The 12,446-nt window shown below is 46.0% G+C and overlaps 1 protein-coding gene across 1 annotated transcript in view; it reads right to left on the bottom strand.

Moving 5' to 3' along the window:
- The window catches only part of LOC144717746 (DNA polymerase zeta catalytic subunit-like), a 70,271-nt gene that overhangs the window by 28,470 nt on the left and 29,355 nt on the right, over positions 1–12,446 (bottom strand). The window contains exon 2 of the mRNA XM_078593369.1: positions 2,678–2,838. Within this exon, the coding sequence (XP_078449495.1) occupies positions 2,678–2,838 (161 nt within the window). The remainder of the gene's footprint in view (positions 1–2,677; positions 2,839–12,446) is intronic.

Raw genomic sequence — 12,446 nt, 5'->3', positions numbered from 1 at the left:
TCTGGCTGCGGCCCCTCCTCATGCCGATGCCCCGGTAGGAACGCGTCGGCCCCCGGCTGCGCCATGTCTTGGTGAGCCGTCTCGGGCTCAATGACTTCAGCAGTGTCCTCCTCCGGTACTCTGGCTCGAGCTGTCTGGCGTGTTTCCATGTCCGTAGTTCTTCTGACACCAGATGAAGTACCGGTAATTACGCTGGACACCCAGGTTGAGGCACACGTATGTTTATTCAAGCTTGTCGGTACAGGACAGCACTAGAGGGGGTAGCGGCCCCCTCACCCGGATAACTGGGGATACACCCTAGCTAGTCCTGACCTACTCCCAAGTCCTCCACTAACGGGCTAGGGGAGGCTAACTGGCCCGACACTGGTGAGTCGGGCTACGGTCTCCGGAGTCCCAGGGTACTGACCCTGGTTCACGGAACCACGCCTCTGGCTCGATCCTCCGCAGCCCTTACAAGGGCGGCGTCGAGGGGAGTCCAGGGCTTCTAACTAGAAGATCTTCCTTCTTCCTCCTTCGTTCCCAGACTGAGCCCCGAGCTCTCTCTGTCCTCCCCCTTTATACCCCCCGTCAGGATCACAACCCCCCAGGCTGCCTGATGCGGACGTCGCTGCGGGCACCCCACCCCCGTGTACTCCCGGAGCTCCGCCCACTGTGTTTATTCCCCGTTGGATCCCATGCACCTACAGCCCTCCCGTAACAACCCTACAGCAGCATTAAGCAATTGGTAATTAAATATAATATTTTTGTCCTAAAAAGTGTAAAATTTTGGAAAAAAATGTTCACGAAGATTAATTGTCACGCACAACGAGTCTGTGTGGAAAATGTCAGCTCGATTGGATCACGGGAAGTGGGTTAAAAAACGACCGAAAGATTTGCACGGTCCTAAGCAAGCAAACTTAATATAAAGGATTAAAAAAATCAGCAAAATGGTTAAATAAATAAAATGTATTATGAAACAAAAGGCAAAAAACTATTATGTGTATATAAGCACATAGTTTAGTCCTTATTCAGAGTTTACTCGGCGCTTTTTGGCTTGTCTCTTGAATTCGTTAAATGGAGCATCTCTTGTCACTGTCCAGCAATAGCCTGCAAATATTGATGGGCTCCATTTGCCCTGATAGAGTTTCTCCATTGTTGCAATGTCCTGATGAAATCGCTTGCCATGCTTGTCGCTCACTGATCCACAGTTCGGTGGGAAAAAATCTAGATGAGAGTGCAAAAATTGTATCTTTAGTGACATGTTGCAACCAAGGCTTTTGTATGACTTGAGGATGTTTTCCACCAACTCCCTGTAGTTGTCTGCCTTGTTGTTTCTGAGAAAATTTGTTGCCACTAACTGGAAGGCATTCCATGTCGTCTTTTCCTGGCCAGTGAATTGGAACATGTACATCTGGCCCTCAAGATGAACGGATACTCGGACCATGCTATCCGCCAAGCTGTTTCTCCCACCATGGAGAAACAACCCCTTGAGACTCCGATCAAAATCATTACGTTGCCATACATAGCAGGTGTTACCAAAAATATTTCCAAAATCCTAAACAAACATAAGTTCCAGGTCTGATTCAGTACAGTACACAAGATCCGTGATCTGATCCCATCCGTAAAGGATGTCATTAATGACTTATAGTACCCTGGTGTCTACAAACTGAGTTGCACCTGTGGTGATTGTTATATCGGGGAAACGAAACAACATATTTCTGACCGCATTCGCGAGCACGTCGGATTTGAAACAAGGCAGGACAAATTCTTCGGCCGTAGCTGACCACTGTTATAATACTGCTGGTTCTCATGACAGTGTGTTCTCCGATACCAAGGTACTCTGCAAGCCTCCTGGATACTACCAAAGATTTGTCCATGAAGCCATCCAGATATACAAACATAGACATAACTTCAACCGAGATGATGGATTCAAATTGAGCAATCATTGGAAGGATGTAATTAATCAAGTTAAAAAACTTTAGCTGCCATGCAGTTTACTGCTAAACAGCCAGCTTAGATTTATTTTCATAATCATAGCCACATTCACAGTCTGCTTAATCTTCACTTCCTTATCTACTTCCGCCCCCGGCATCAAAGCTTTAGTTTGAACTCTGTATGTTGCGCCCACCCCGTTCCTCACATCGCCCACACTCACCATGGCCCCTCCCCTCCCTCCATCCCCCGCGACTATATAATTCCTCATCACAGCCATCTCTTGGACACACTTAAGCGGTTGTGCTTTCGCTACGTTGTCCCCACCTGAAGAAGGACGCTTATGCTGCGCCCGAAATGTCGTGATTTAATTTAGTTGTTTTCATTTATTTGATTAGATTTTTACCTACGTGACTTTACCGAAAAAAACAAAGAGTAGGGTAAAAACTGTTTTTTTTTTCATACTTTGGTACTGGCAAAAAGGTCCCATTCTGTAACTGGTATTGGCCAAACATTTGAATGATAAAAAATTACCTGTAAAATGCTCAATTGGGATGATACACAGCAGCATCAACACTGCCCCCAACTGCAAATACCTGGCAGAAACCTCCAGAAGAAGGATTGGGACTCGGTGAGGCTTTGCTGAGTAGACAAAGTTTGAATAAAGTTGATCAAGTAACCAAGTGGAAATTGGACGCACGGCTTCACAGTGGCCTGGGGAAATGTGTTCAACATGTCTCCACACGTGCACTGCGTGAAGTCTTACCCGGAGGAGACCCTCGCCTGAATTTGACAGCAGCCAGCTTGAGGAGGTTCATGCCGTAAAGGTTGTAATCGATGAAGAACTGCAGAACGTACGGGATGTGCGCATCGTGGGGCTGGAAGGACTTATTCATCACAGCGCCTCCCTGTAGAAGCTCGGACACCCTGCACCAGTCCGAGACAACGCACAACGGTGAACCCATTGCACACCGGTGAACCCATCGCACACTGGTAAAGTCATCGCACACCGATTAACTCAATGCACACCGGTGAACCCATCACACACTGGTAAAGCCATCGCACACCGGTGAATCCGACGCACACCTGTGAACTCGAGTTGAAGGAGGTGATTGGGCAGGTGGTAGTGAGAGGGAATGAGCTGAAGGAGGTGGTTGGGCAGGTGGCAGTGAGAGGGAATGAGCTACTCATTAGCTAAACCTTGTCCTCACTCTCCCAAACATGAAGACTTTAGCCTAAACCCAAACATGTCAGTATTCTCATTCCCTTCAACAGCATAAGGACCGATATTCACTACACTGTCGTCACCAATCCTATTCCAAGTTTAGGTTTAAAATCGTCTATTGTCTTCTCTTTGACAAGTGACCGATCCAATAACACAATACAAAACGCCACGGTTTCAAAATTAAGTGTCTCATTGGCACAGTCGTACTTGTTCGAACTGATGCTGGTGAACTGCCAGACGTTTTGAGGCATTAGTCCTTTCGATAGACATGCACCGAGATGCAGAAAAGCAACTTGAAACATATCAGAACGAAGTTCGTAGATATCTCTGATTTTATGTGGATGTGTTATGACAAGATGTGTTTAACACATGGAACTAAGTATTGTTTTGTCTGTCTGTGTGTCTATCCGTCTGCCTGCCCGTCTGTCTGCCTGTGTATGCAACTTGCGATGGATTTCACTCAAACTGTGGGGCTTACGTTTAAAAAAATACCCAGATACCACTCGATAAGCCCGGGGGTTCAAGTTCAAGTTCATTTATTAGGTATAGCCCTGTGAGCCATTCGGCTCTTGAATCGGGTGCAACCACAACAAACAGAAAACAAAAACATGAACAAGAAAACATCTTAAAGTGACTATGTGCAAACAGAAAATCCAAGAAAAGACAGCAAAACATTGCAGAAAAAGCACCATACACCAACACTGTGTGCAAAAATCCCAGTGGGATGCAAGTCAAACAACAACAACCACAAGACAACTTAGATCAAGGCCATAAGTCTAACTCTGTACTACAACAAACAAACATGGCCAAACCAAAAAACTTTTCGAAAATCACCAAAATAAAGCCATAAAAGCAATAAAACAGTGATCATAAGAACTGTGACCGAATTTTCACAATAAACGACGTAAACAACATGTACTACCAAACTCTGCAGCCATAGCTGGCTGCATGAGTTACTCCACAACAGCAGGAGCATCAGTCGGAATATCAACATTTTTCAATGCACCTTTAAGATCAGCACACTAAATCAAAACACAGAGCATACTTTGCAGCGATCATCCGGAGCGAAACATTTTATTTTATTTTAGGCCACTGAATTGCAGTGGCAGCTAGGGGTGTACAACTCCTCTAGAGCAGTTTTGAGTGAAGATCTCATAGGTAGTGATTCAAGTTGCAGTTTATTGGCAATAGCATTCCAGACCCTAGTGGCATCAATAGCAAAGGCCCTTCCTCCAGTATTTGTAAGGCAATAGGGAATGTGAAGCTGGTAAATGAGCGAAGACCTTAGGTCAAATTTGTTCTTTGAAACAGAGAGGAGATCCAGCAGGTATCCTGCGGATATTTTTGTAAGTACATCATGAATAAATAAGATCTGATGCACAAGCCGTCGAACATTGAGAGATGTTAAGTTTGACCCAATGTAGAGATCACAGTGGTGAGTCCTATATGGGCAGTTCAATGCAAATCTTAAGGCCGAGTGGGGGCTAGGGGTGGTCAAGTGGTCCGGGCCCAGATCCTGCTCGAGGATTCTGGAAGGTGGTCGTGGTCAAGGGCGGAGTCAGCCACGCCGCAGAGAATATAAGCCAGGTCCCCCAGAGATACTGGCGTTGTTGTTTATCTTGAAGCCTTCGTCTACGTACTACGTTCAACCGAGCCTCCAACACGTGGACCTGGACCCAAGCTGTGGTTTGGTCCATTGTAGCTAGTTACGTTGCAATTAGTGTAGTTAGCCTGGTGGTCACCACCATAGGTTGTTATTATGTTAAGGGGCAGTTACCCAGTGTGTTGGTGTTAAATAAATGTGTTGCCTCCAAGAGTATGTCTGCGACTCAGTTGAACTCACTACAGACTCAGTAGATACTGTAGTCATTAGATACTACTATAGTATTCCCTAATATAGAGTTGGTTGATACTACTATAGAGTCATAAGATAATATTGTAGAGTCAGAAGTTACTACTATAAAGTCAGAAGTTACTACTATAGATTTAGTTACTACGATAGTCAGTGGATACTACTATAGCCAGTAGATACTACTATATAGTCAGACACTACACAGATGTAGAGTTGGTAGATATGAAGATAGAGTCAGTAGAAACTGCTATAGAGTCAGCAGATACTGCCAGAGTCAGCAGATACTACTATAAAGTTAATAGTTACTACTATAGTCAGTTCTTACTACTTTAGAGTCAACTAGCGGTTAGTACCCGGCGTTGCCCGGGCGAAAAAGGCAGACACATGTAGTTACACACGCAAATCCATTGATACACACACATAGAGTTACACGCACAAATTGACTCATACACACATAGACTGAACAACAACAACCGCCATTCGCCACTAAGTGGCGGTGATGTCACAACAACGCTTGTGCCAGGCTATGTGCACCTTGAGGCCACGTGAAGTGTCGAACGCCCGCTGGAAAGAGGTCAGGGGGCAAACCCAGATGGCACAGGTCGACTGACTGAGACGACTGGCTGATGCACCACCTGTGGCATCTACTGTGGCAACTTTCTGTGATTTAGCCACCCAGCGCTCCGCTCGTTGTTGTGAGCGTCGCTCCTCCGCCCTCCGTTGTTGTTGGAGGGTGACTGCCTCCAACTGGCCAGTAGCGTCCTTCAGGAGCCTCCTCCACAGTGGCCAATCTTGACACGGCTGGTACCAGTCATCCGCAAGTGGACTCAGCTCCAAGTCCTCCTGTAGCACATCACTCCATGTCTTCTCCAGCCCGTGCCGCGCCTGTTTAGCCCCCTTGATCCGGCGGAATAAAAGCTGTTAAGGCATGCGGTGGCTGGCCATGCGGGCTACATGACTCAGGCAACACAGCTTTGCCTGCCGGAGGTCACCGATGGGACTTTGTCCACATCTTTCAAGGATTTGTGAGCTCCTCACACAATGCAGCCTGGTTAAACCCAGGATGGATCGTAGGCAGGCCAGCCTAAATGTTTCTAACCGGCGAAGATGTTCCATTATGGGGGGTCAAAGTTTCGCAAGCGTAGAGAAGGGAGGGAATGACCGTGGCCGAGAAGACCTGAAGCTTCGTACGGAGTGATAGAGCAGGTAGCTTCCACACAGTGTTGCGCAGCCAATGAAAAGATACTGCAGCTCGACTGATTCGGAGTGAGACCTCTGCTGTTAGACCGGAGCCGGTCATTAGCACACTGCCCAGGGAAACTCTCCACTGTCTAAACAAATGCCCCATCACCAATTGGGAGTGGTGGGAGTGGAGTGTCCGTGTCTGATGGTACAAAATAGCCAGGCAGGTGCTTAGCTTTGGTTGGGCTGATGGTAAGGCCCCACCTGTTGGTGGCAAGGTCCAGGTTCAGCAGCAGCACCTCGAACTCCTCCTCCAAGTGAGCAGCCATTAGGAGATCATCGGCATACATAACGTGGTTGAGCAACAGAGAGCCATCCCTTGACCGCACCCGGGCATCGATCAACCTCCCAATGTTTAACGTTTGTTTAATTTTCTTTGCTCAATTCAAATGTAACCATATCAAGATCGTAATACGTGCGCGCGCGTCGTAAGAAATGCGTCCGAAACCGCTACCTAGCGTTTCCCAGGATTTAACAAAAACAAAAATGAATATTCGCCGTAGTTATGATTGATGAGAACCGATGTAACGCACTATCGATGTTTAACGTGTTGTTTATTTTCTTTGCTTATTTCAAATGTAACCAGGTTAAGATCGTAATACGTGCACGCGCGTCGTAAGAAATAACCGCCGAGAGTAAGGGCGGCTGATGGGATTCATGACAAAAAAGGAGGCATTACTTTGTTTGAAAATTCGCCAGTGGCCAAATCGACCCCTGATAATTTTCAAAAGGGCGGACTGTTGTGTATATACCCCCTTTTTATTTTTTTTTTATATTATTTTTTTTTAAGAATTATTCTGCCAACATATATAATATCGTTTTTTTGATAGACACGCGGCAACGTGGGAACGGACACGCCCCCACACTTCCACAGATGCGCATACCTCACCTCAAAAGACTAGAGGGCATGAAAGAGGGCAATAAGGGTCATAAAAACTCCCCTAATTTCACACAAGAGGAACAAGGGAGGGGGGAATGGCAGGCGGAGGGTTAGAATGACATCCTTTCGTTACATTTTCTTACAAAACCAGGCACCACGGAGGAGGAGATAATTATATTCTTAACAAAGGAAATAGCATCGACAACAAAAAAACACAGACGGGTTTGAATCCTCATGTATTAATTCCATACGGACATTATGTACACATGGTAGTTTCTACGCGGCCGGGCCGAAGCATCAAAGAATAATTACGGCTTGGGTCGCTCCAAAACAAAAATTCCTAGCCGGGATATCAGATTAAATAATCACAAGAAGTCAAATAATAAGTACGGAATTAAAGTGGATCTCCTAGAGGAGCTAAGGGCGGAGAAGTCTCTCATAATTAACCAAACGCAACACGGCCGTCTTTGTTTTCCCGAAGAGGATCTCCACACCCACACACCAGGGGCCAGGAGTGCCCCAATAAAGGTTGGAACACATGCCTCCGAAGATAAATAAATAAGCGCATGCGCCGGGTGCTTCCACCGTGGAAACAACCGTCTTTGTCTCCCCGCAACACGGACAGCAAAAATTGCACACGCGAGCAAATAACATTTTTATGGGGAGATCGGGCCATGATGAAACATCGTGAACACGGTTACGGCATAATCAGGGTCGCTCGCAATCAAGTCACAATGGAACTAAGCAGCAAATAAGTCGCATTTCAACTTCCAAACCAAAACAACTTGAGCTGTGTGAGACAAAAGATATGATCCCCGAGAAAGGGAGGGAATAATTAAGCTCGCTTAACGCGTAGGTTTTCGCGACAAATATTATTCAGTAACAAAAACATGGATTAGAATATTTTTTTTATATAACTCGATGTGAACGCGGACCATCGGTCTGGTTAATGGATAATGAGGTGGCGCCGTCGCGAGGCCCCCACCCCTCCTTCCAGAACGATTACACAGCTGGTCTTCAAAGCTAATAAACATACGGACTAAAACACACGGACAAACACACACGGACGGACACGACACACACGAACGCACAACTTCACCCCCACAGGAAGGTTTTATGACAGCCTTTGAACAACTCGGGAAAACTGAGTGGAATTTCCCAATATAAGCCGAGGAAAAATCCATTCAAACCATCTCGTCAGGGGCTCTGGGCCCCATCTCGTCACGGGGCGTCGGCCCCATCTCATCTCAACACCGACAACGAAGAAGTTTTTCGTCATCCAGAATGACGAGGTTCGCGGGGTAGCGACGTGCAGCAACAAGCCGAGGTCTGCACCACCTGAGAAGAATCGCTACCCTGAGTCGCCGAGCTGCGAGGAAGCCAACAAAGACGCCAACGTCCACCCTGCCACGAACAAAACATCGCTCCTCGTCAGAGTGACGACCAGCGATCAACCCGCAGGAAAGGTGGAGATCGCCAAGCGAGCAAAGCAGAGAGCGCGAAGCAGTGGAGAAAGCCTGATTGAACGGCTGTGAGGAGGAGGACAGCGCTGTTGAATGCGCCGTGTGTCTAATACACACCCAGATCAACCAGCATCAACCAAAACCGACTCGTCATCCCGCAGTGGAGAAAGAGAGTCAAAGTCTTCCGAACGAGCGCCGCCGTCAGAGCTGCAGAGAGGCGCCATCGCGCCGTCAGCTACCGAGCGCCGCCAAGCGCCGCCGCTCACCTCGCAGCGGAGAAAGTCTCGGCTGCAACTCGCACGGACAGAGGAATCTCCTAACAGGGTTGTATCGTTTCCACACCCACAGGCTCAAGGAAGCACAGAGAATATCTTGTCAAACCGGTTTCTTTGTCAGAGTCTCGCCGAAGAATTAATTAAAACAGAGCCAGATTCGCTCTCCCACACACACGCCCTCACCCACCATTATATCAAACATTCCGTTAAGAGGATTTTATACTTGCCGATGAATCTATTGACATATACTTTCGCCTCTGGGATACAATAAGTGCTTTATTACCGCCATATGAAGTGTGTCATGCTTGTTTTCAAACTCGGCCAGTCGCCGATTGTGATCGATACATGAGGGAACTAATGAGATGCCTGGTGGAAAGGTAGAGGTTACGATTGTTAGAAGTGTTTTAGTCATCCATTTTCGTTAATTGCATAATCTTGCTCATGAATTATTGACGCATGTTTGACCTGCATGATAGAATGTCACATGCTTGTTAGAATAAAATTGTTATCACAGAAGCATATCGAGTGTTCCTTCCAAGTCCATGCAAAACTGTCTTATTCTTGAGAACTGTATCCTGTGATGAGATCTGAAACTGGAGACCTAAAATATCATAACACACTAAGATAATCGGTAAACGTTTAATCGATGATAATCGTGTTATCCTGATTGATATAACACTGGATAAACGAAGCTAAGCCTAATTATCATAACTGCTCACAGTGACATAATCGCAAGCATCCGCATAAATGACTACGATTATCTCCGCGATTATCATAATTTATGCATATAATTACACACATTATCATAATTTATGCATATCAATACACACATTAACATAATTAATGCGATTTGCGCATTTTTCGGAAAATTATTAATTTTTATTATTTTTATCAAAATTTCATAATCCAACATATACAACATAATGGGGTAGCGTCGTCCGGGATCTCTCGCAGACAGTGTTTTGCATGGATGAAGGAATGAATCACTACATGTTAAACAGAATATCGTGATCGAACATTGCATGGTGATTGTAAACGGGCGTAAAACAAAAAAAAACGCCCTCTAAGGTTAAAACCCAGAATAGCAGGTTGAAACAGAGACAGTGGAATTAAGATAATATCGTATCGAACCAATTGCATCCTGTGATAAATGGTGTTAGAGGTACGCACACTGAATCGGAAATAACAGAATAGCTCGAGTCAAATTGACTACACTCTGTGAGATAATTGTTTTATATGCACTCTGAAAGGAAATGTCAAAGTAACTCCCGCCACACTTGAGATGCTAGGATTAAGAATAATATTTGAATGGATTACGGGATACTGGGAACTCGTATTAAAGCGTACCGATCGACCTGTTACAAAGCAGTACAGTCAGAGAGACATATGGGAAGGGAGCTGTATCGAAAACACGAACACACCTCGGGGGAAACTAATTGACTGGATAAAATGTAACGAAGGCGAACACGATGCAAAAACTGCAGAGAAGGCAGGACAGGACTCATGCCTTCCCACTCAGGCATACAGACAGGGATTGTGGAATGAGGAAAAATTCGGAAAGGAAACAGGAGAGAAATCGTCTCTAATAAACAAGGAAAAATGTCCTCACACCATCGTAAGGGAGGAGAAATCAGTGTTCGCGACACCAGCGAAACTCACAGACGTTGATCCACAGAATAAATATGGAAGTAACAGTAAATCACACTCTTGGGTACGTGGACAGAGTCCAGGGACTGATCGCACAAAAATTATGGATATCGAACAAAAAATCCTTGACAAAGGGAAACCCTCACAATTCGAAAGAAGGGAGGGAGAGATACATATGCAAACAAAAACATGTGAGACTGACAACTTCACAGATAGAGGGAGGCAAAATGTTAAAGTAAAGTCGACAGGACATGCTCCACTAAGGGCAGAGGCAAAAACTGAAGGGAAATGGCAACACGAGCGACACAGCACTGAGCGCTCACACAAAAAATGCACGCCGCTGAAACACGCCCGACACAGCACAGACCAAAGTGACAGATTGCCGGATGATAACTTGTTTGATGTAGACGCTGTCGGCAATCAACTATCGGAATACTTATTCACCAGTAAAACCCTGAAATTGATGGACAAGGCTCTAGTCAGAATTCCCGATTTTGACCCCCACAATAAGTCCATGGATATACACACACATATCGCAACAGTAGAAGAGGAGGCAATGATTAGAGGGCTGAGGAGACGGGATGAAAAAGCGAGTTTGTTGAAACGAAGCTTACATAGAGAATCTATACCATGGGTAAAGTCACTACCACACAAGGTTAGAAATGATTTTAAACAACTGAGCCTGGCAGTGATTCGGAAGTTTGGAGAATATTCGACACTCACTGAGGGGTTTTATGCGGTAAAATCGATGACCCAGGGCATGGACCAAGACCCACGTGACTACCTTTTACAATTTAAAAGAGCGTATTACGCAGGCGATGTGAATCAATTCCACGAAGGAGATAAAATGTTCAAAATTATGTTTTTTGAATCCTTGAGCCCAGAGATTACAGAAAGGGTGAGAATGGTTTTGAATCCAGAAACCGCATCCTTACGCCGCATAGAGAGCAAGGCGTACATGGCATGGTTATACAGAGCTGAGAATCATAATTCGGATCCAGAACACAGGGAGAGGGATAAGGAACCCAGCCTCTCAGAGAGGAATAAAAATCACCGAGCAGTCCCACAATGCAGGGAGGAGCAAAGACGCACGCACACATGGCAAAATAACCCAGAGAGAGGGGGGCACGAGAATGAGAGCGGCACAAAGGCGAACATTCAGGAGAATCGCAGGGGGAGGTTCAGAGCAGAACCATATCAACACCCCATGCCACGACACACGCAAGGTCAAAATTACTCACAAAGATGGCGAGATAACCATCTAGCGAGAAGGTGGTACACAGACTGCGGAGGTACGGAGGCGAACATTCAGGAGAATCGCAGAATGTGGAGACCAAGGGCAGAATCATATCAACACCCCATGCCACGACATACGCAAGGTCAAAATTACGCACAAAGATGGCGAAGTAACAATCCAGGAAAAATTTGGCACCCAAATGGGAAAAACACTGGGCCAAAAATGTACGAGAATCGTAGGAGGGAGAGGTTCAGAGCAGAACCATATCAACACCCCATCCCACGACACACGCAAGGTTCAAATTACACACAAAGATGGCAAGATAACCATCTAGCGGGAAGGTGGTACACAGACTGCGGAGGTATGGATGCGAACATTCAGGAGAATCGCAGAATGGGAGGTCAAACACAATCGGTCCAATTCCGACCAATTTCTCCACCGGCTATACCAGGAGGGAATAGAGGAATAACACAGAATGCGGTCCAAATACGTGATGAACCACCCACAGTGATTGAGAGCGAGCAGCCCATACGCGCCACGCACGCTGAAGTTTTGTTAAACCCTGGCCTCATTGGGAAATACAAGCAGGCTGCAAGTGACAGGGCGGGCAAATACCACCACGACCGGAAAACATCAAATGCATACGATGCGGTAAGAAACGCGGACAGTGCTCCCGTAAATGACGCGCAAATCGAATACAAGGACAGGGCTGAA

This window comes from Lampetra planeri, chromosome 4, assembly GCF_965212315.1.
Source record: "Lampetra planeri chromosome 4, kcLamPlan1.2.h2, whole genome shotgun sequence".
Taxonomy (NCBI): Eukaryota; Metazoa; Chordata; class Hyperoartia; order Petromyzontiformes; family Petromyzontidae; genus Lampetra; species Lampetra planeri.
This window is presented reverse-complemented; position numbering and strand designations above follow the sequence as displayed.